At 42.4% G+C, this 25,682-nt stretch overlaps 1 protein-coding gene across 8 annotated transcripts in view; it reads right to left on the minus strand.

The window, feature by feature from the left end:
* birc6 (baculoviral IAP repeat containing 6) overlaps positions 1-25,682 on the minus strand; it is a 246,679-nt gene that overhangs the window by 211,801 nt on the left and 9,196 nt on the right. For all 8 annotated transcript variants that reach the window (XM_073050528.1, XM_073050534.1, XM_073050532.1 and 5 more), the window contains exon 2: positions 1,804-1,985. In XM_073050528.1, the coding sequence (XP_072906629.1) occupies positions 1,804-1,985 (182 nt within the window). The remainder of the gene's footprint in view (positions 1-1,803; positions 1,986-25,682) is intronic.

A 25,682-nucleotide genomic window follows, 5' to 3' on the forward strand; every position in this document is an offset into this window, starting at 1 on the left:
AAACTTGCAGACGATATGAAGTTAGCTGGATGGGCCAGTAGGTCAAGGAAGTAAAGAGGCTACAGCAGGAATAAAATTAGGAGAACAGGCAAAGAAATGGCAGATGGAATACAGTGTCAGGAAGTATGTGCTCATGCTCTTTGGTAGAAGAAATGAAAGGGTTGACTATTTTCTAAATGGAGAGAAAATACAAAACAAAACTGAGGTACTAAGGAACTTGGGAGCCCTTGTGCAGGATTCCCTAAATGTTAATTTGCAGGTTGAGTCTGTGATGAGGAAGGCAAATACAATGTTAACATCCATTTCAAGAACACTAAAACATAAAAGCAAGGATATAATGTTCAGTCTTTATGAAGCACTGGTGAGGCCTCACTTGGAGTACTGTGAGCAGGTTTGAGCTCCTCATCTTAGCAAGCATATGCAAAACTGGAGAGGGAATTCAGAGAAGGCTCATGAAAATGATTCTAGGATTGAATGGCATTGAAGAGCATTTGATGGCTCTAGGCCTGTATTCACAAGAATTCAGAAGAATGAGGGGCAACCTCATTGCAAACTATTGAATGGTGAAAGGCCTTGATACAGTGGGTGTGGAGAGAGTTGTGAGAGTAAGACCAGAGGACAACCTCAGAATAGAAGGGCATCCTTTAAGTACAGGGGTGAGGAGGAATATCCTTAGTCTGGGAATGGTGACACTGTGGAATTCTTTGCCACAGGCAGCTGTGGCATCCAAGTCTTATGTACATTTAAGGCAGAGGTTGATAAGATTCTTGGTTGGTCAGGGCACAAAGGGATACGAGGAGAAGGCAGGAGTTTGGGACTGAGAGGAAAAATGGATTAGCCATGATGAAATGGTGGAGCTAACTCAACAGGCCAAATGGCCCAATTCTGCTGCTATAGCTTGTGGTCTTATGGTCTTTTTAAAAAAAAATAGGACAGCTGCCTCTACAACCCACACCTCCGTGATTGGAGCACCTGACTCCAAATAGCTTTTGTAGAAGTCATTACCCAGAGGTTCACATGCTTTTTGAATCTAGACTGTTATTGTTCAAATGGTGTATTCAGTATTGATAAGAAGTAGTACAATTGTTTGGATGTTATTAGCTTAGGCAAATGTTGTACTGTTTGACTTAGATGAAAATCAGAGCACATTTTATGAGTAATTAAGGCGGAAGACCTGGCAATTGCAAAGGGTTCACCAACACTTTCTTGCAACTATAGTTCACTGAAAGCAGTGTTACAAGTCAATAGGAGTTGTTTGATACACTGGACTTCACACAGGGCACACAGCTTTGGAGTTGAGACATTACACTGCAGATTGGCAAGACTGCACTTGTGTGCAGTTTTGGTAGTTTTAATATGGAAGAGTCATCACTAAAGCTAAAAGGATGCAGAGAAGATGCTGCTCAGACTAGAGGGCCTGAGGGAAAAGGGAGACGTTGGCTAAGCTGTGACTTTTATTCTCTGGAACATAGGAGATTAAGCAGCAGCTTTATAGGACGTATATAAAATCATGATGGGTATAGATGGGGTGAATGGAAAGGGAAGGGACTGAACTAATTGGGACAACAAAAAGTTGAGGCAAGTTCAGTGGGGCATGAACAAGTAGAAACAAAAGGGCTACCAGGACAGTCAGCTTTGTGGGTCCTGAAGGTACAAACAAGCATGTGGGGTATGGGAACAATGAGGTAGGTGGCAGTGAATGGAAGATTTTCAGGGGTGCTGAAGTACTTTCTATTTTAAGTGACAAGAAAAAGTAACCCATTTTTAAAAACGAAGAATCCATGAAAAAGAAAAATCTCTTACCTCTGTAACTGGCAATTCAAGCTGGACCATGTCATCTTGCTTTGAGACAGGAGTCTGTAGAGCTGTATCAAGTAGCAAGATGCCATTCAAGTCTTTCCTGCACCCAACTGCATAATCATCCACAAAGACTACTTTATCGACCGCTGGAAAGTACTGACACCGCACTTGACCTCCTGGCTTGGCTGGGGAAAAAAGGAAAGCAATTTTACTATCTATGAAATGTCCCTTTTACAATCTAATGGTAAAATTATCAGTGATTCCTGATGCATAAATTGACACTCAAATATTAAGGAGAACTACTTTCTCAAGTTTATGAAGTTGGGTTTCATAAACAGAGGGATAGAAAACATGAGTATGGAAATCATAAAGAACCTTTATAGATGTCATACTTCAAGAAATATCTGAGGGCTTTAAAATGGTGCAAAAGTGTTTTACTAAAATGATTTGAAGGATGAAGTACTTTATATAGTGGCAGAACTTACTTTCATGGAACAAAGACTGTAAGGAAATCAGATCGAGGTATTTACAAACAAGTACAATACACAGAATGGTACTGAGAAAACTCTTATTGATCGAGAAGCCAAGAACTAAGAACAAGGAATGAAGATAATTGCAAAAATAAGAAACAGCATGATTATTTAAAAACGTAACCTCATGAGATTCTGGAATGTGCTGTTTGGGACACTGCTTTAATTGTAATATTCAAAAGGGAGACAAGTAGTTAAAGAGACCACGCAAGTTTACAAGGTGATGAAATGGGATTAAGTGACTTGTATTGACTTTTAGCCTACTTACTCAATTACTAAATTCCCAGGCCCTGATCGCCTCATTTTCACCATTTCCATCCAATCCCTAATACACTTCTATTCCCCATGAGAAAGGCCTCAAAGCTCTTTGCTCCTTTCTGAACTACAGTAAGGAGTTAAAAGGCTGATTTTCAGTGCCCAGATTACTCAACTACTTCTTAATATCATATGTAGTGAACTGAATTGGCTAAACCTTGGCATCTATGATGCAGAAGCTACCAACCACTCAACCCCATGCCAGAGTTCTTTAAAGTTCTTTGGTGGTGACTGCACTTCAGCCAGCTTTCATTTGGAATCCACCATTTGGATCACCACAAAATTATATGCACCGTTAGTGCATCATCAAGCCTACTTTAAAATCAGTGCAAATCCTCAGCACAAAATGGATAACACCCCCCAATAAATAATAGCATAATAAACAGGATGAGTATGCAATTCAGTTTCTCATGTCTGCTCCACTATTCAAGGTGATCATGCTTGAAATTCTACCCCAGAGGAGTTTCCTTTATCCCTGCAAATAATTTGAAAATATTTATGTTTGCTCTGCAGAAGACAAACTCTACTGCGGTTGTCTGCAGATATCGGCGGCGTTGGATGGCTTGAGTTTGGTCTCTTTTATTGAGTGGCTGCAACTTTCTGTGTGTGCTGTGTGTGACTGTTGGTGTTGTGTTTTGCACCTTGACCACAGAGTAACATCTCATTTGGCTGTTTTCATAAATGGCTGAATGACAATTAAACTTGAATTGAAAAGGAGTGTTTAGAAATGATATCCATCAATTCCCTTAATATCAAGAAATCTTTGACCTTAATCTTAAATATACAATAATTTGATTCACTTGTTGCCTCCAAAAACATGTGGTTCCCCATATAACTTTACAAAAAAACATGCAGGTCAACACAGGAGCAAAATGAAAGCATTCAAGATACAGAGACATGCATTCTTTTCAATGTTATCAGTTTTCAAAGCCAAAAATTCCAGCTGTAAAACACCTTTACAGCAAAACCTAACATACAGAATTGGTATTGATGCTGTCACTATCATGCATCTACAAAAAGCAGACTTATCATTCAACCAAACTACAACAATAATCGAACATTTTCAACTATCTGACTTCATTAATCCAGGCTTCAAGGACTCTTATGCCACTTCTGAACCACAGAATACCTCCAGGGAGTTCCACTTTGAGTTATATGGAAGAATAATTAGTAGGGTCAAACCAAATGTTTCATTACTAGATTATAGAGGTACATTCTGTTGAGCAGATAGAGTGACCAATAAACAAGTTAGGGGAGAAGAGGAGATTCAGAAAAGGATAAGAGCCAAGGAAAGAGGGCAGAGGACAGAATTGGAAGAATGCAAAATCATTGGATGCAAGACCAGATCCCTTTTAGAAAAGCATTGAGTAAAGCTGAGGGTAGGTAAAAACCTAACATGGTGTACTTAGGACCTTGTGGGAGGCTACTACAGAAATTGCAGGGAGCATCAAGCAGATATTTAAAATGTCCTTAGCCACAGATGACTGTTTCGGAAAGGCTTTAAGAATAAACCAGGAAATTATAACCCAGTGAGTTTCACATGAGTAGCGGGTAAGTTATTGAAGGTATTATAAAGGAACAGATATAACTGTTTGGATAATCGGACTGATCAGGGACAGTCAACCTGGCTTTGTGTGTGGTAGGTCATGTCTAACCAATCTTAAACAGTTTTGAGGAAGTTATTATTGGAGTATAAAAGTTGCACTGTTTGCTGTGTAACCAAAATTATGTAGTCAGCTTTGAGCTTGCTATTTGCTATGCATGTATCCAATTTAGTAGGAGAATGAAATCTTAAGAATGTAGAAGATAATGGTGTGTTAATGAGAGGTAGCTAAGAGATGTAGATTAGAACATGGATTAAGTCAATGGGTAGAAACAATAATGGTGGATGTACTTGTGATACGCAACTGTAGACCGACTGATTGGATATGCTAATGCAACTAAACCAGGAGATTGCTATAAAAAATGCTATGTACAAGGATCGGTGGGCAATCAGCAACTAGCTCAATGACGGTCTCAGCTTTGATTTGCAAATTAAAGTTTAACCCTTCTTGAAGAATCTTCTGCGTCTCCTAGTCGTTTGTGGGGCACGAGAAACCACAACAAAATTGGCGACTGTGGCAGGACCGGAAAGAGACCCGCGGAAAGGAAACGGCAGATTGGGGACACTTCCCAGTCCTCTAGGGACCCCCACAAGGCTAACAGAATTAAGGATGCACCCAAACAAAAGGCAAGCGCTTTTTGCAACAATTTGGACTAAGAATTCTGTTGGTTTTGGGGAGGTCTTGGAGTCTCAGCAGTGTGGAACCACTGCCGAAGGGTCTCTCCGGTCCAAAAAATCTGGCAGAATTGGGGGTTAACAGGAGGCTCAGAGGATTGATCAAGAACACTGCAGTGAGGGTAAGTACAAGTAAGCTAATAAGAAGTTAAGTGAAGAAAAATTCCACGTGGTGTTGGTAAGTCCCTGTGGATACCGCTTCGTATGAAACGAAGGTCTGAACGGGCAGGGAAAGGAAAATAGAGAAAATCCTCGTGGATACCGCCTTAAGAGATAAGGGTCTGAATAGACGAGGTGCAAAGAGAAAGTTCTGTGGATACCGCTCTGAGTAGAGGTCTGTATGGGCAGAACAGAATAGGAAACAAGGACAGTCCAATATATAGTTTAAAGCGCTGGTAGATAGATGATAGACTAAGCATAGAATTAGAGTAAATAATATTATCCAGTAAACAAACTGTGAATCTCTGAAATACCTTAAAAAGAGAGAACAACATTACAGGTAAAGGAACGGCAGTAGAGATACTGAGCAAAAAAATCCCAGTAAATAAATATGAGATCACAAAAACCTCAGAAAAATGGGAAAAGAGAACCAAAAACCTGGTCACAAAATGGCCAAGAGAAGGAACGTTTGATGTAAGCTTGTGCGAAGAAATGGAGGCACTAATTAAAAATTACAAACCAAAAGATAAATCTAAGAAGAGGGCAAAAAAGAGAACGAGAAATGGAAGTGCTAAAACTCTTCAGAACGGAGGGAGAAAGGCTGAGGAGGACAGGTAGAATATTGATTACAAGCGAGGAAGACACTAAGGTGCTGGAGAAACAGCCTGTTAGAGAGAGAGGAAGGTACAGTGAGAAGCTGGCTTCAGCTCCGTACCCGGATGCAAAAGAAACATAAAAGCCCCCTCCCTATAATGAGGAAGGAACCCCTAAGCAGTGCCCCCTGCTGACGGGAACAGTAAACATGCAGGGAGAAGTACAGGTTTGGGATAATGAGGAGGAAAAAAGACAATACGAGAAGGAAAAAGCGGCGATATGGAAGGAGATACAGGCAGAAAGGATAAAGGTGAAGCAGGCAAAGAGAGAAATGAAAGAAGAGATTGGACGGATGAAATACTTGAGAGAGGAAAAGGAGTATGAGGAGTATCGGTTATATCATAGAAATAAAGAGACTAGAAAAGAAAGTGGCTCATCAGGGCAGGAAGAGATGAGGCATTCAAGAACAAGTGGAAAAAAGATAGGAGATGAGAGTCTTGGAGAAACACAAGAGAGAAGGGAATCAAGCACGAGTAAGGATCATGAGGAGTTCCTGCCACAGGTGTACAGACACGGACAGGAAGAAAGAGAAGGTGACTCATTGGAGGAGCAAGAGTTAAGTGGAGAGAGAGAAGATGCGAGAATTTGTGGGGAAGAGGTACGAGGCAGAAGCCTAGAAGAGCAGAAGGAGGCGGTAGGGAAGCGACTTGCGGAAGTAGAGAGAGCTAGATAAGTTACTGAGAGGGGATTGCCAGAGGAGATGTGAAAAATACTCCAGGGGCCAACCAAGTATTGAATCAGGACAGAAAGGAAGGACTCCACAGGGAGACCGAGGGAAGAAGAGGACCCCGGAGAAATTTGTGTGGGAGGCAGTAAAGACATACCCTGAGACAAATGGGGAGTCAGGCAAGGAGGAGAGCCAGGGCAGGTGGGAAGGAGGAGGAAGAATGATGCCGTTGTTAGTTAAGGATCAGGACAAGTGCAGTACATCCCTTGGGGATCCCAGGACCTAGAAGGGCTGAAAAACACTCTGCCCAATCTACATGAAGGAGCAGGGAAATGGATTAGAGCCTTTGAAGAAGAAACGGCGGGACGATTATTGGCTATGGGAGATTTGAAGGCACTATTGATAAGGTTTGATGGGAACCTCCACATTTAACGAACTAATGGAAATGGCTGGCATAGTAAACTCGAACAACCCGAGAACTGATGGAGACGGGTTTGACAGAGTGAGGCAGAGGGTATAGCAGGCCCTCAGGAAGCTTTATCCACCCAAAGTAGACCCCAAAGCCTTAAAGGGGGACCCACTGGGAGACATTGAAAACCCAACAGCCTACGTAGAAAACCAGTTGAAAAGGTGGAGACTGGAGACTGAGCAAGAGGTGGAAAATAGCTTATTTATCACCACACTGTTGCGACAAAGCATTTTGGATGCAATGCCTCCGCAAGTAAAATCCAAACTGGAGGAAGTGGTTGGGCTGACATCAATGACCCCACAAGAATTTAGAGACCACGTAGTCCATGCAGTTGAGAAATACCAGAAAGACAAACGAAGGTTGGCTGAGCAGCAGGAAGAGGTGCAAAGAAAGTTAATACAAATGCAGCTCGAAGAACTCAAAACGAAGGAAAAAGAGAAAAGCAAAAAGATGCTGCCAGCAACCACCGGTCCGAGTACAGCCATCAAACTGGATGAAGCATCACTATATGGAGGAACCGATCATACTGTAAGACAAGAGCCGGAAAACCCCATGGCAATAATCAACATCTTTGGAGGAGCATTCCCACAAATGCCCTATCAGGAACAGACTAAATTCAAACAGCCCAGACAGGACTGGAAGTTCCAAGGAGGGGGACAGAGGAGCTATGGGCAGAGGGGACCAGTGAGGAAACAGGGGGAAAGAGAGGTAGAGAGACTGTGCTGGGGATGTAATCAGCCAGGTCACATGAGAAGAGATTGTCTGTTTACACCATGGCCTGTCACACACCAGCAGGAACCGATAAGAAGGGAACGAAAGTTTAGCCAAGGACCAGCCCCCACAGGCCCAAGCGGACCTGTGAACCCCTATGTGAGGTATTAGGGGTGCCCCGAGAACTCGAGTGGGAAGGGACATTACCCAATGATAACAAGGGAGGCAGACGAAGAACTCATTGTTCAAGTTATGTTAGAAGGGCAACTGACACCAATGATGATAGATACTGAAGCCACGTACACTTGTGTACAGCCACAAGTATGCCCTTCACCTTCCCATGTCAGGAAAGTTTATTAAGACGGTAGGGTTCTCGGGGAAAACACAGTTGACACAGTGCACGGCTCCAGTGCAGTTGAGAATGGGAAATAAAGGAATTGTTTTGCCGGTGCTAGTATCTAAAGGAACTCCAATTAATTTGTTAGGCAGAGATGCCTTATTGAAACTGGAATTAAAATTAGAATGCACCAGAAATGGGCTGAGTGTGGAAAGAGCAGGGGCTCAATTGATAGTGCGAGAAGACAAGAAGGCTAATGTCTTTTGGATAGGAGACATCGCAGATCAGATTCAGGAAACCTGGGAAAAACGGAAAAAGGGCGTGCAGGCTATATTACCCAGGGCTGTAATGCCCAAATCTGAGCTACATTGTACAGTGATTTTTGACGTGACTCAGAACAGGGAGTTAGAGGAGAGATGGCACCTGGAGGCATGTACCCAACAGCACCTGGAAGGGGAGGCTGTGATAATTGGAAAGCAAGGGGCAGCTTTACAAGTTAAGTGGAACTCCTTTTTAGAAAAATGGTACAGGATACCGGAGGCTGCGCCCCACGTAACGTTGTTGGTAAACAAGGGATATCAGTCTAAAGACTTAGGACCCTTAATTAAGAGTGCTGAAACCGTAACAGTGTGGAGGAAAATCACGCCAGAGGTGTGGATATCAGAAGACAACAATTGCATTAAAATAATGGTAAGTGTAGATATGGTAGGGACAGTGAGAGAGGTCGAAATAACTCCCCAACCACACATGCCATTGCTGGGAAAGGAAAGAGGCCAGCAGAAAGATAGATGGTTAGATGAGCTGCCATCTATTCTGTGGTCACAGCATGACACGGACGTAGGGAAAATAAAAACAGCTAGTCCGGTGGAAATAAGGCTGAAAAGGGGAGCAATTCCACCCAGGAGACCACAATACCCTCTAAGACCAGAAGCAGAAGAGGGAATAGCATCGACAGTGCAGGGGTTGCTTGAAATAGGAGAGCTTAAAAGAACAAACAGTCCATGCAATACCCCGTTGCTGCCGGTCTTAAAAGCAGATAAATCTAAGTGGAGATTGGTGCATGATTTGCGAGCGGTAAACGATGTGGTAGAGGACTGGCCAGCAGTAGTCCCCAACCCACACACGCTTTTGACTAATGTTCCACCAGAAGCAAGTTACTTTTCAGTGATTGATTTGTGTTCCGCTTTCTTCAGCATTCCTCTGGCCGACCAGTGTCAGTATCTGTTTGCATTTACTTACAGAGGTGCTCAGTATACCTATACCAGAATGCCGCAAGGATTTAAACATTCACCACATGTTTTTAATCAGGTGTTGAAGGCAGACCTAGAGGGCATGCCATTGGAAAGTACATTGTTACAGTATGTGGATGACCTGTTGATTTGCTCCACAGTAAGGAACAGTGTGAGCAGGACACTATAACTCTGTTAGAGAAGCTGGCGCACGGAGGACATAAAGTATCCAAAAAGAAACTGCAATTTTGCACACAGCAAGTGGAATACTTAGGCAGGGTAATATCCAAGGGAGTGAAGGCGATAGCACCAGATCAGATTGAGGCAATAACTAAGGCCCCAAAACCCCAGACTGTAGGGCAGATGATGACGTTTTTGGGAATGGCAGGGTACAGCTCAGATTGGATAGGAGAATATGCTGAGATTGTGGCACCTTTGAGAAAGATAATGAAAGAAGCAGGACATACAAATTTGAAGAACGGCTTACAGTGGAATGAAGAGGCGGAGATTGCTTTCAATACTATTAAGCAGGAATTGCAGTCAACACCAGCATTAGCTTTGCCTGACTACGAGAAGGTTTTTCATTTGTATGTATCCAACCGACAGGAGGGTTATGTCACAGCGGTTCTAACATAAGAGACAGGCACAGGAAAAGCAAAGCAGCCGATAGCATACTACAGTATGAGACTAGATGAGGTGGCTCAGGGGTATCCACCCTGTTATCAGGGATTGGTGGCGCTGTACTATGCATATGAAAAGGCATCATCTGTAACCCTGGGCTATCCTGTGACTCTGTACACACATCACAAAGTAGCAGAATTGCTGGAAAGAGGGAAATTTGTGCTGACGCCAGCCAGGATAGCAGCGTATCAGATGCTATTGACATTTCCAGACACAACTATACAGAGATGCACTACCAGTAATATAGCCGATTTTGTCCCTTTGGGCTATGAAGGAGAAACCCCATGATTGTGTAGGGAAGATGATGGCATTTGCCAAATTGAGAGCAGATTTACGGTCAGAACCACTAGAGGATTCAGATAAAAAGGTTCTGTTTGTAGATGGCTCTTGTTATAGGGATTATGATGGAAATCATGCAGGGTTCTCAGTAGTGCAGCAGGATCAGTCGAGCTATAAGATTATTAGGATGGAGTCCTGTCCCCAACCGTGTTCCGCCCAACTAGCAGAAATCAAAGCCCTGACAGCTGCATGTGAAATGATGGAAGGTGAGAAAGTAGACATCTATACTGAATCGGCATATGCTCATGGAGTATGCCATTTATTCGGGGCAGTGTGGAAACAGAGAGGTTTTTAAAAAAGTAGTGGAGATCCCATACAACATTGTCAGCGAATTCTAGACTTAATAAAAGCCATAATGAAACCTAAAGCATTGGCTATAGTAAAATGCCAGGCACATAAAAAGGGAAATGATGTAATAACAAAGGGAAATCAAGCTGCGGACGAGGCAGCCAGAAAAGCGTCTGGATGTACATCAGCTGTCATTGCCCCCCAGGTAAGCCTAGCTCCAGAACCTGTGGTAGAGGACCTAATTGAAATACAAGGTAAGGCAACTTTGGCAGAACAGACAATGTGGAGACGAAGGGAGTCCAAGCAGAACCCGGAAGGCTTGTGGAGCATGGAAGATGGTTTGTTGGTAGCGCCCACCCCTCTATTGATGATTCTGATTTCAGAAGCGCATGGGATTGACCATTGTGCAAGGAGGGAAGTGATAAAGAAAATAAAGAAGGATGGTTTTTGGTCACCTTATTTACAGGCTTCAGTGGACTTTGTCTTGTCACAGTGCGAGGTATGCGCACAGAATGCAGGGTTCGGACATCAGTTATTTGACTGGTTAGAAAGTAGACTCGGAGGATGGGGAGCATGGCTGACTAAAATGGCAATAACTGTCAGTATTGTATTGTTGAGCTGTGCGCTTGTGCTGTGCTGTTTTCTTCCTTGTCTCAAGTATCTTGTAGTGCGTGCTGCAACCAAACAATTTCCGATGCTCATGGCAATTAATGAAGCAAGCTTAGTGGAGGAAGAAACACCGAAAATGTATCGTTACAGCCTACAACACCTGCAGGATGAACAAGAGCAAAACGACAGTGTGGGAGTAGATTGTAAGGGCTTCTGAGTTTTTTTCCGTCTCAGGTACAAAGGGACAGGTTTTTGGCTCAGCGGCCCAGGGTAACAGGGAGAGAATACATTGAGGTCTTGGCGCAGAAAATTAATAGTTTAACCCGAGATTTGGGAATAAGTGCTTGAGTTTATTGGGGCTTTTGTGCGCGGACTCTTAGTCTTCTTTCTCTGTATATATATCAGTCAGGCATATATCAAAGGGGGGATAAATTGGAGTATAAAAGTTGCATTGTTTGCTGTGTAACCAAAACTATATAGTCAGCTTTGAACTTGCTATTTGCTATGCATGTATCCAATTTAGTAGGAGAATGAAATCTTAAGAATGTAGAAGACAATGGTGTGTTAACGAGAGGCTAGCTAAGAGATGTAGATTATGTAGTCAGCTTTGAGTTTGCTATTTGCTATGCATGTATCCAATTTAGTAGGAGAATGAAATCTTAAGAATGTAGAAGATAATGGAGTGTTAATGAGAGATGTAGACTAGAACATGATTAAGTCAATGGGTAGAAACAATAGTGGCAGATGTATTTGTGATACGCAACTGTAGACCGATTGGATATGCTAATGCAACTAAACCAGGAGATTGCTATAAAAAATGCTATGTACAAGGATCGGTGGGCAATCAGCAACTAGCTCAATGACAGTCTCAGCTTTGATTTGCAAATTAAAGTTTAACCCTTCTTGAAGAATCTTCTGCGTCTCCTGGTCGTTTGTGGGGCACGAGAAACCACGACATTATCAGGAAAGTTGAAGACGACAACGCATGTTGTCTACATGGACTTTAGCAAGGCCTGTAACAAAGGCCCTGCATGGAAGATTGGTCAAGAAGGTTCAAGTTGCTTGGCATTCAGGATGAGGTAGTAAAATGGGCTGAAAATTGGCAAAAAGAATTTAATGCAGACAAGTGTGAGGTGTTGCATTTTGGGAGGACAAACCAGGGTAGGACTTACACAGTGAACAGTAGGATACTGAGGAGTGTGGTAGAACAGAGGGATCTGGGAAGAGAGATCCATAATTCTTTGAAAGTGGCATCAAAAGGCAGAGTGGTTTGCAAAGACAGCTTTGGCACGTATGCCGTCATAAATCAAAAGAGTGAGCGCAGGGGCTGAAATGTTATATTGAAGTTGTACAGGATACTGGTGAGGCCCAGTTAGAAGTATTGTGTGCAGTTCTGATCACCTACCTGCAGGAAAGATATCAATAAGATTGAAAGAGTGAAGAGAAAGTTTACAAGAATGTTGATAGGACTTGAGGACCTGAGTGATAGGGAAAGGTTGAATGGATTAGAACTTTATTCCCTAGAATGTAGAATACTGAGAGGACATTTGATAGAGGCATACAAAATGATGAGGGGTACGGATAGGGTACATGCAAGCAGGCTTTTTCTGCTGAGATCGTGAGAGACCAGGACTAGAGGTCATAGGCTACGGGGAAAAGTGAAATGTTTAAGGAGAACATGAAGGGTCAGGTGGTATTCTTCACTCGGAGAAGTGTGTGGAACAAGCTGCCAGCAGAGGTGGTTATGCAGGTTTGATTTCAACATTTATGAGAGATTTGGATAGGTACATGGATGGGAGACATGTTAGACTATGGTCTGTATGCAGGTCAATAGGACTTGGCAGTTTAATAGTTCAGCATGTACTGGATGGGCCAAAGGGCCTGTTTCTGTGCTGTAGTGTTCTATGACCATGACTTACTGACTTCAGTAAAAGTACACAAAACTGGTCAGGAACTATACAAATAGAAATGTGCAGTATATCAGAAATTAAATGCAGTGTAAACTTGAATAGCATTTCTATCTTTTTAAAAAGGTGATCAAGTTAAAGTCATTAAAATATAAAGGAAGAAATGGTAGGAACCATTTTCTTTGTTGGGGAACTTGTCAAATACCATCTTAAAATAAAAATGGATTATTTAAGGAGTAAATTAGGAATTTTAACATTCAGGGGGTGGGGGTGGTTCCGCTTAGGCCTAACAACCCTGACTGACAAAACAAAACTTATGGAAAAAGGACTGATGAATTCTTCAATATGTGAGTGCGACAGTATTCCTGAATTTCCACCCAGGACTTGCATGATTGACAGTTATGAAAATAGAGGAAGCTACTGACACAATGAAGTAAACCCAGATTCCAGAGATGGAGGACCTTTATTGCTGCCCTAAGTGCGAATGGCATAATGGGCAACAAGTACATAGGAACTTTTAAAATATCTTCATTTTTCCATTTTAAAAGATTGTGGGTTACAATTGACCTTTTCAATTTTTTTTTTAAATTTCAGAATCTGATGTGACTATTTTACTTCCAAAGGGCCAATATATATCCTGGTACTGAAAGCCATTTGGAACGAAGCTGGGAGACTGAATAAGAAAATGAAAGTTAAATCATCAATTGAAATAGTTTCACTGATGCACATAAACAGAATGACATAACTACACTGCTGTTTGTATACATCTACACCTGCCCCACCCACATTCCCTGCTGCATGCGTCACATAGAAGCTAAATGTTCACAATCTGGTTGTTCTAACGATCCATAAAGCTTAAACTGGAGCATAATCATTAAAATTATTTTCAAGCTTTATTACTATACCATGAGATCATGTGTTTTTTCCCTTACAGTACATGGAAACAAAGATAACAGCACAAGGCTAGAGAACGTGGGCAATATTTGAACAGGGCACCAACATTTTAACAGGGCAACATTCTTTATCATTGATCTTACTTCCTGCAAAACATTAAACTTTACAACAAACACGAGGAAATCTGCAGATGCTGAAAATTCAAACAACAACACACACAAAATGCTGGTAGATCACAGCAGGCTAGGCAGCATCTATAGGGAGAATCGATGTCAACCTTTCGGGCCAAGACCCTTCGTCAGGACTAACCAAAAGGAAAGATAGTAAGAGATTTGAAAGTAGAGGGGGGAGGGGGAAATGCAAAATGATAGGAGTAGACCGGAGGGGGTGGGATGAAGCTAAGAGCTGGAAAGGTGATTGGCGAAAGTGATACAGAGCTGGAGAAGGGAAAGGATCATGGGACGGGAGGCCTCAGGAGAAGGGGGGGGGGGGGGGGGGGGAGAAGAGCACCAGAGGGAGATGGAGAACTTTACAACAACTAGCTCTTAAGATGAACATTCAGAAGTCTTTCCAAAATGTTAATATACAGCAAAGGTCAAATTTTACACCAAAATAACAAATTTAAAATTAACTGTACAGTCAGGTAGTATCTTAGACACATGATCTAGTAACCCATCGCTAGAAAGAATGTCATCAAGTTGGAAACGATGGAAAAAATGTTCAGAAGCTTATTACTGGGACTGGAGAGGCTGGGACTATTCACTGGACCACTGGAGGAAGAAGGGGTGATCTCAGTGGAAGAACAAAATCATGAGAGGCAAAAATAAACAAGCTGGATGGTCAGTCTTTTTCCAAAAACTAGAGGGCAGAATTAATAGAAGAGAAAAATTTGAGGATTAGAGGTGTACCTTCTTTTCTTTATACACAGAGAGCAATGGCTATATGGAATGAGCTGCCAGAGAAAACTGTAGAATCGGGTATAATTACAATGTTTAAAAGACCTGTATATTTAATTTCCTTAAGCATTTTTGGTTTGATATTCTTATGTACAAAATAGAAATTAATTCTCAGTTGTAGTAGTAAATAATAATGCAGCAATAAAATATACTCAGTTGCCACTTTATTCGGTACCTTCAATCAATGGTCCAAATACCAACAAACAGGAAACAGTCTTACTTTTGCGACCAAGATCCACAAAGGTAGATTCAATTAGTACTCATTTTTCAATATACTGAATGATTTATGGTACTTCACGTGAATGAATCACCAGTGTTTAACAGCAAGGTACAGCACAATTCCATGGCTTGTCTAAATTTTAGACATGGAACATAGAACAGGACAGTACAATTTTCAGCTCACAATGTTGTACCGACCCTAAACAAACCTACTCCATAGCAACATGTACAAAATGCTGAGGAGCTCAGCAAGTCCAGCAGGATCTCAGGCTGAGACCTTCTTCAGGACTAAGGAAGGGGAAGATGCCACCATAAAATGGTTGGGGGAAGGGAAAGAGGGTAGCCGGAAAGTGACAGGTAAAGCCAGATGGATGGGAAAGTCAAGGGCTAGAAAAGGAGGAAACTGAGAGTGGACCACTGAGAAAGGGAAGGAGAAGTACTAGTAAAAGGTCAGAATGGGAAAGAGGAAGGGGGTTGGGAATTTGTTTACTGAACAGAGAAATCAATTTTCATGCCATCAAGTTGGAGCTTCCCCTTCTACACAGTCCATTTTTCTTATATCCACATGACTACCCACAAGTTTTTTAAATGTTTTGTTATATCTGTTTCTACTACCATTGACGGCATTGCAGACACCCACCCATCACCTTCTGTGTAAAAACACCTACAAGACATCCTAAACTTTCCTCTTCTAACCATAAACAGATAAACTCTAGTATTAGCCATTGCTGCCCTGGGAAAAAGTTGCTGGCTGTCCAATCTATCTATGCCTCTCAATCTTGTACACCTCTATCAGAATCAGGTTTATTATCACCGGCATGTGGCATGAACTTTGTTAACTTAGCAGCAGCAGTACAATGCAATACAATAATATAGATAGAAAAAATAAAATAATAATAAATAAATAAAATTTTATTCAGTATATTTTATATAGTATACATATATTGACTAGATTAAAAATCATGTAAAAAAGAGAAATACTATCTATTTTTTAAAAAGTGAGTTAGTGTCCAAGGGTTCAATGTCCATTTAGGAATCAGATGGCAGAGGGGAAGAAGCTGTTCCTGAATCATTGAGTGTGTGTCTTCAGGCTTCTGTGCCTCCTAACTGATATAACAGTGAGAAAAGGGCATGCCCTAAGTGCTGGAGGTCCTTAATAATGGATGCTGCCTTTCTGAGACACTGCTCCCTGAAGGATATCCTGGGTACTTTGTAGGCTAGTACCAAAGACGTAGCTGACTAGATTTACAACCCTCTGCAGCGTCTTTCAGTCCTATGCAGTAGCCCCCCCCCCCCCACCCTGCCATACCAGACAGTGATGTAGCCTGTCAGAATGCTCTCCACGGTATATCTATAGAAGTTTTTCAGTGTATTTGTTGACATACCAAATCTCTTCAAAACTCCTAATATAATATAGCCCCGTCTTGCCTTCTTTATAACTGCATCAATATGTTGGGACCAGGTTAGATCCTCGGAGATCTTGACATCTAGGAACTTGAAACTGCTCACTCTCTCCACTCCTGATCCCCCTTTGAGGATTGGTAGGTGCTCCTTCATCTTACCCTTCCTGAAGTCCACAATCAGCTCTTTAGTCTTACCGACGTTGAGTGCCAGGTTGTTGCTTCGGCACCACTCCACTAGTTGGCATATCTCACTCCTGTACGCCTTCTTGTCACCACCCGAGATTCTACCAACTATGGCTGTATCGTCAGCAAATTTATCGATGGTATTTGAGCTATGCCTAGGCACACAGTCATGGGTATAGAGAGAGTAGAGCAGTGTGCTAAGCATACAGCCTTGAAGTGTTGATCATTAGCAAGGAGATATTATCACCAATCCACACAGATTGTGACAGATGAGAATTTGCCTCTCATTCTCCATCATTCCAAAGAGAAAAGTCCTTACTTCCTCAACCTTTCCCCATAAGACATGGTTCTCTAATCCAGGCAGTATCCTGGTAAATCTCCTCTGCACCCTCTCTAGAAGCTTCCATATCCTTCCCTTCACAAGGAGACTATGAAATTAACAACCCCAAGTATGGTCTAAGCAGAATTTTAGAAAGCTGCAATATTACCTTGGTGCTTGACATAATTCCAAATGATTTAACCTTCAGAAAATAGACAAGAAGCATTTGAAATCATTAAGACATTTATCTCAGTGTGGCAAGCGGCTGGACCCTGTTGAAGGTAACTTGTGGAATGATCAGATTTAAACGAATGACAAGCCAATACATATTTGAAGCCAGTTACATCTCCAGGTGCTTGATTTTCTTTTAAATACATGAGATTGAAGGGACAGCCTATGTGAAAGCAAGTGCTATAAACAAAACCATAGCACATAATTACTTACCAAGAGAAAGTTTACATTAGAAAAAATGGAAATGGCAATTGTAAGAAAGGCAAGGTGCAATTAAAAGTGTACTTAAGATCATTGCAGCAGTACATTATCAAATTACTTCAAACAGCATAAATGTGACTGCTACTTAATAAGAACCAGGGATTGTTTTTACAAACTCACCAGGCCAAGAAACTTACAGATCAGAATGGAGGCAAAAACCTTAATAGTCACAATATGCTGAAGGAACAAATTTTGTTTTATTCCTGGTCTCTCTTCCACTAAGGGACACACAATTTTATCAGGGCCTACCAATGTTTTTCCATGCAAGAACCAAACTCCAGCTCTTGTACATGCTTAAGCCAGCAATGATATCTACTGTCATATGGTTGGTGACAATAATGCCGTAATGTAGCAGTGTGCTACACACAGTGCTGGAATAACGACACACAGTTGAGTTGCAGTTGTGTAAAAAGAGTTATTCAAACTTCGTGGCCTCGCTTTTAAGCCTTCCCGTTTCCACCCTCCCCAGGCGGGAATGCTGTATATTCACAGTCCCTTCCCACGCACGGGCTTTTCCCCTTGCTGGTAAAGAAGGCCTGGCGCCCTTTTTGGGCCGGCCTCTCTGCCGGCATGCGCCATTTTGTGAGCTGGTTCGAGTGCGTTGGAAAGTGGGTTACCACAGTAATACCATTACACTGGACATCCACTGAATCCAGTGAGACAGCACTAAATGAGATTCCTGCTTGCCGTGTCTGCACTAGGTTGAACGTCTTAAGTACAGGAGTACTTGAAGTTAGTGAAAGAAAAGTCTGTGTCAATAGTAAGTTTAGCATTTCTACTTGATTAAATTCAATTCATTTAATCCAGTGTTGATTATTTGATCTCATGTTGGAACATTAACTACTTTCAAATTCAGTGACAGCCGCAACTCTTGCTGCAGGGCTTCACCCATCTGAACCATTATGCTGTTATGTTAGTATGTTGAGCAACAAATATGCCTGGAATCTTGCTGGAACAAACACTGTGATGCAAGCATAGGTAGCAGGCCTTCACAAGCTAACATTGTGACAGCTCAGATATATCTGGTTGTGTTAGAGCTGGTGATAACATCTAACATTACAACATAACTACAGTTCTACAGTGTCCTCATTCTTGTGTTATCAGACAGCTTACATGAGACAAAATTCTGCTCAAACAAGCACTTACTAGACAATCTAAAAGTATACGATTTGCCAACCACCAATATTACGAGACCCATATTCCAAGTTCCTTTTCACCTACTCAGTTGTAGACTCAAATTGTGAATTACTCATTGTCCATTTCAACCTTGACAAAATTTCAAAAGTTCAAAAGTTAACTTTCAAAGTTCTAAACAAAGGCTGACAAAATTCCAATGTGCAAAAGAGCACAGATCATACAAATAATAATTAAAAAATAAATAATAATGAGAACATGACTTGCAGAGTCCTGCAAAGTGAGTCTGTGGATTGTGGTCAGCTCAGTATTAAAGTGAGTGAAGTTATCCAAGTTGGATAAAGCACCTGATGGTTGTAAGGTACAAACTGTTTCTGAACCTGTTGGTGTGGGAGCCAAGACTCTTATACTTCCTGCCCAATGCTGGTAGTGAGAAGAGAGCATGGCCTAGATGGTGGGGATCTTTCACAATGGATGCTGCTTTGAGTCAGCACTCCTGATGGGGGAAGGGGGAGTGTGCTTTGATTTGTGACAGGGCCGTATCCACTTCTCCACTCCTGGGCATCGGTGCTTCATATCAGGGCATGATGCAACCAGTCAGGACACTCTCCACTGTACATGTATACAAGCTGGCGACATGCTGAGTCTACACACATTTCTAAGAAAGTCACTTCTTCTTTGCGATGGCACACTTACATGTTGGTCCCAAGACAGAACCTCTGATATGGTTACGCCACTGAATTTGAAGCTACTCACCCTCTCCAATTCCATTACTCCAATGAGGACTCTCACGGACTTGCATCTTCTTCAACTTGTAGTCAATAATCAGCTCTTCGGTTTTGCTGATGTTGAGTGAGGGGTTGTTGCTATGGCAGCATTCCATTAGATTTTCAATCTCCCTCCTTTATGCTGATTTGTCAACACCTTTGATTCTGCCAACAATGGTATCATCGGTGAACTTAAAAATGGCCTTGGAGGTGTACTTAGCCACAAAATCATAGGTATAAAGTGAGTAAAGCAGGGGGCTTAGCAGAGTTTTGTAGTGCTTCTGTGATTATGATTGTACAGAAATTGTTGCCAACATATACTGGGTCTGCACATGAGAAAACTGTGGATCTAATTGCACAGGTAGGTAGCAAGGCCTAGGTCGACGAGGAGCTTAGTGGTAACTTTTGAAGAGGAATGATGGTGTTAAATACCAAGGTATTATAGTCAATGAAGAGCATCCTAATGTATGCATTTTCATTGTCCTGATGTTCCACAGCTGAGACAAGAGCCAGTGAAATGTCATCTGCTGTAAACCTGTTGTGAAGTGATATCCTTCATTAGCAACGTCTGAAAGCACAGTGGATGCAAATGCTACTGGACAATAGTCATTGAGCTTGGTCACCATGTTCTTATTGGGCAACAGTACGATTGAAGCAGTTGGATACTTCAGACTGCTGAAAGAAGAGTCTGAAGATGTCAGTAAACACTACAACCAGTTGACTGGCACAGGTCTTCGTTACTCAGCCAGATGCACCATGGATGCTATCACACTGGCCTCAGAGACGGAAATCACAGGGTTATCAGAGGTTATGGAGGCTCCTGAAGGTGCCTCCATGTTCTCAGTCAAAGTCAGTATTTCAAACACAGACTAAATTTCACTTACAGTAAACCCCTTACTTCATTCCCCTGCATCAGCCATTGCACCCTCAGGTCACAAAAATACACTGAAGCTTCTGAAACTCCTTCTTACCAGGTATCTCTAGAAATGCAGCTCATTAGCCCCTCATTAACAGCCACTGAACAGTGGTAAGAAAACCAGCTTTCTCAAGCTCCATACGCCTAGAGTCAGTATGGCTTGGGTCCCACCAAAACCGGGAAGTTGGGATGTCTTGACCACGCGAACCCCAATCTGTGTGCACACTGTAAATACTGCCTCCGAGCAATTAGCCGTTGGCAAGACATAACAGATCGTAGACTGCATACAGTTATAAATAAAGTGTATTTATAAACTTCAGCTTTATCGAACAGTTAGTAAAAATCAAAAGGGCCCATTAGTTAACTCAGTCCAAACGTGCAAACAAGTAAGTTGTCTTTAATTCATGCGCTGGACCCACAATCTGTGTGAAAGCACACGCCACCTTCTGAATGTCACTCTAAGTCCATCTTGAACAAACAGGCTCCCCACCGTCCTTCCTCCTCGAAGCATTCATCTGCATAAAGCAACTTGTTCAACAGGGAGTGCATCCTCAGCCATCTTCCCTTCTGTCATCTTCCAGCTCCTGCCAAAAACTTCAACCCACACCAGTGTTCGCCACAAAAACCTCTCTGCCCAGCGTTCTCTAGAACCTTCTCCCAATTCCAGCATCCTGATTGGCTGACAACATTTCTAAGTGGAGTAACATAGCTCCTTATCTATAGCTTAAACCCAAACATGCTAACAGCAGAACAGACTGCACTTACAGAACTGCAAAAATGAAATACCTGCATCACAGCAGTAAATATCTTAACCAGGACATTACACTTCAAACGCCTCCCTATAAGTTTCCTCACAAATTACAATCTTCTGCGTTTTTTGTATTAATCACAAATCTTCAATTTTCAAAGATTCTCTGCTAAAACAAATCTTTCCCATTTATAAATTCCTCATGGACTTTGGCCCAGCAGTCCTCAGTTATATCCCATAACTATTCAGCTGTGGTTTACAATGTGCACCGGCTCCTGCTCCATTCTCAATTTAGTGACACAGCTTTCAACCTTGCTGGTGTCAGTTTCTAGCAGTTTCTAGCACATCTCAGCATATTCAAAACTGCTTAAAAGCTATTTTCAACTAGTTACTTTTCTACTGCTCAAATGTGCCTCTCTGCACAAAGCACCTGGGGACCATTTATTAACAACATCATACAAATGCATGCAGGTGTCAGTCTCATCTCAGGACTGCATTTCTGTTGTAAGGCTGGCCCAAAGATGAGCTGAATATAGCTTTATATTTCACACAGTGCTGAGCAAGTACTGTATTGATATAGGTAGAGTTTTTGGAAAGAATAAATTGAGCCCTTTGCTATATCAAAGGGATGAACATGGCATGACACATTTTGAAGACAGAATGTAGTTGCCCCAGAGTCCTGATGAACATTTATTCCTAAATAACATTTTAAAAATAAATAAGCAAGATCCCAACCACATTGTCTCATTTTCCTACAATACAAATCATCTGGGCCATCTCAAAGACATGCAAACTAATATCAGTTTCGTTTTATTCAGATATTTAAAATACCGTATCATTGAAGGCTCAAAGCCCTCGCATCACTTTAATATTGTATTTACTTCCACATTAAAATGGTTTTCTAAAGTTACCATCCCAGTCTGAAAGTGAAACTCAGTTTTAATACAACCTTCCAAACCAATGTATAATGTTTATCTGAAAATTCCATTCAAAGCATGAACCCTTCCAAGCAGCAGCTGAGAAATAGTAATACAGTGGATTGGGCCATTGGTTCATCAGGGCACCTGCTTACTTAGGACAACTCTTAAAGAACAAAAACTAACCAAGAAAATTGTAAGGTTCCCTTCATTTATTTGGTACATTATGTTGCTTAACTGGGCCTTATTACTGTTGCCAAAAAATTTCTAACTCGTGTCAGACCTGCAGACTTGTGTGGTGGATAGGCACTACTCTATGCTTAGAGCAAAGAGTTTTTAAATAACATCAATTGCAAATGGGTATTTCAAAAGTAGTGATTTTTGTCAGTGATAGGATGACGAGAAATAAGCAGCAAGACAATTTGACAGCAAACACGAGGAAATCTGCAGATGCTGGAAATTCAAACACTGCCACCAACCTCATAGTTCCCACACCCCGCACCTCCCGTTTCTACCTCCTACCCAAGACCCACAAACCTGCCTGTCCAGGTAGACCTATTGTCTCAGCTTGCTCCTGCCCCACTGAACTCATTTCTGCATACCTTGACACTGTCTTATACCCCCTTGTTCAATCTCTTCCCACCTATGTTCGTGACACTTCTCACGCTTTGAATTTTTTCAATGATTTTAAGTTCCCTGGCCCCCACCGCCTTATTTTCACCATGGACGTCCAGTCCCTATATGCCTCCATCCCCCACCGAGATGGTCTCGAAGCTCTTGGCTTCTTTTTGGATTCCAGACCTAACCAATTCCCCTCTACCACCACTCTCCTCCATCTAGCAGAATTAGTTCTTACTCTCAATAATTTCTCCTTTGGCTCCTCCCACTTCCTCCAAACCAAGGGTGTAGCCATGGGCACCCGTATGGGTCCCAGTTATGCCTGCCTTTTTGTTGGCTTTGTGGAACAGTCCACGTTCCAAGTCTATACGGGTATCCATCCCCCTCTTTTCCTTCGCTACATTGATGACTGCATTGGCACTGCCTCCTGCACGCATGCTGAGCTCATCGATTTCATTAACTTTGCCTCCAACTTTCACCCTGCCCTCAAATTTACCTGGTCCATTTCCGACACCTCCCTCCCCTTTCTTGATCTTTCTGTCTCCATCTCTGTAGACAGCTTATCTACTGATATCTACTATAAGCCTACAGACTCTCACAGCTACCTGGACTATTCCTCTTCCCACCCTGTCTCTTGCAAAGATGCTATCCCCTTCTCACAATTTCTCCATCTCCGCCGCATCTGCTCTCAGGATGAGGCTTTTCATTCCAGGACAAAGGAGATGTCTTCCTTTGTTAAACAAAGGGGCTTCCCTTCTTCCACCATCAACTCTGCTCTCAAATGCATCTCTCCCATTTCCCAAACATCTGCCCTCGCCCCATCCGCCCGCCACCCCACTCAGGATAGGGTTCCCCTTGTCCTCACCTACCACCCCACCAGCCTCCAGGTCCAACGTATAATTCTCCGTAACTTCCGCCACCTCCAACGGGATCACACTACCAAGCACATCTTTCCCTCCCCCCCCTTTCTGCTTTCCACAGGGATCGCTCCCTACGCGACTCCCTTGTCCACTCGTCTCCCCCCCCCATCCCTTCCCACCAATCTCCCTCCTGGCACTTATCCTTGTAAGCGGAACAAGTGCTACACCTGCCCTTACACTTCCTCACCACCATTCAGGGCCCCAGACAGTCCTTCCAGGTGAGGCAACACTTCACCTGTGAGTCAGCTGGTGTGGTATACTGCGCTCCCAGTGTGGCCTTTTATATATTGGTGAGACCCGATGCAGACTGGGAGACCGTTTCACTGAACACCTACGCTTGGTCCGCTAGAAAAAGCAGGATCTCCCAGTGGCCACACATTTTAATTCCACATCCCATTGCCATTCTGATATGTCTTTCCATGGCCTCCTCTACTGTCAAAATGAATCCAAACTCAGGTTGGAGGAACAACACCTTATATACCGGCTGGGTAGCCTCCAACCTGATGGCATGAACATTGACTTCTCTAACTTCCGTTAATGCCCCTCCTCCCCTTCTTACCCCATCACTGACATATTTAGTTGTTTGCCTGTACTCCATCTCCCTCTGGTGCTTCCACCCACCTCCTTTTTGTCTCCCGAGGCCTCCCGTCCCATGATCCTTTCCCTTCTCCAGCTCGGTATCACTTCCACCAATCACCTTTCCAGCTCTTAGCTTCATCCCACCCCCTCCAGTCTTCTCCTATCATTTCGCTTTTCTCCCTCCCCCCCCCCCCCCCCACTACTTTCAAATCTCTTACTATCTTTCCTTTCGGTTAGTCCTGACGAAGGGTCTCGGCCCGAAACGTCGACAGTGCTTCTCCTATAGATGCTGCCTGTCCTGCTGTGTTCCACCAGCATTTTGTGTGTGTTGTTGAGACAATTTAGAATTGTTTTGTTCACTGTGGTTTCAAGCATTCATGCTTGGAGATGACAGAAATGGCTGGGAATGAAAATAAAACTATTTCACTACTTCAAGTCAGGAACTATGAAGAATTTGAAGGTGTCAACAGTCATTTTGAACGTTACAATAAAAATGAAGATTTGGAGGAGGCAATCATCGAAAGCATTGCATGAAGGTAGTTCATTATCTGTATGGGGTGTCTGCACAATATTGTTCATTTACTCAGTCAAAAGAACATGACAAATGTGTAGGTTGTCTGTCGTATCCAACAATGACAGGGAAACTTGTGAAAGAGAGTTTTTTTTAAAAAAGAGGAAAAGCCGTTACAGTGGGGCAGTATGACTCTCTTGATCTCGGAGTCCAGGTCCAGTGGTATGACTAGTCATCACCAAATGGGGTCCTCCTTGGCTAAAGTGGATAACTGTGCCTTCTTCTGTACCTTAATCTGCCCTTTGCTCTCCACAGTGTTGCAGTACCACCTTCTTGGCCATTAGATCTCACTGTTGATCTCATCTGACCAGTCTGCCAGAGCTGACCCCATGTCCCTAATTCTCTGGGGTCTGAGACCTACTGGCTCCCCACACCTACTCTAGCCCACCTGCTGAAGCAGTGTACCAGGGTGTGGCTGCTGTCGCGTGCCAACAGCTAGCTACTCGGAGCCACAGGTGACAGCTGAGTGTCCTGTGGGGACCAAAGGTGAGTGAGCTGCCCTGGAATGGACATGACAAGCCCTCTCACTACAGATGCTACCCTTCCCTGGATACCCTATACACGGCAGCATTCACATGAATTCTAAACTATTAGGAATCAATACAGTTTTTTTAGTTCTGCATAGCATTGGCAGTGTTCTAATTAGTTCTGTGTTTCATTTAAATGCATAATACATTACATAGTTAAACAGCAGTTTCTCTTTTTTATACACAACTATTTCCATGAAGCTTCGGCTAATTAGGATAGCCGCCAAATTGGGCCAAAATGTACTGGTCTTGATGTATTCCAATCAACCAGAATCCACTGCATTTACAAACAAATTCATTTTTCAATCAAATACTTTTCCATATTTAAGGTTTACAAAAAGACATTTTTTGCACCAACAGTCTGAGATATATTTTAAGACAAAAACAGCAGCAATAAACAAATCTATTTCAATTATCATTGTGCTAAAGCACAGGTCTCATTTGCCTGCTCTTTCCCACAACAATTCATATTTTTTCAGTTGCTATACAATTTGTCTTCCAAATTACATTTAGGTATATCTTCATTAATAGAAAATTGAAAGTTTA

This window comes from Hemitrygon akajei, chromosome 7, assembly GCF_048418815.1.
Source record: "Hemitrygon akajei chromosome 7, sHemAka1.3, whole genome shotgun sequence".
Taxonomy (NCBI): Eukaryota; Metazoa; Chordata; class Chondrichthyes; order Myliobatiformes; family Dasyatidae; genus Hemitrygon; species Hemitrygon akajei.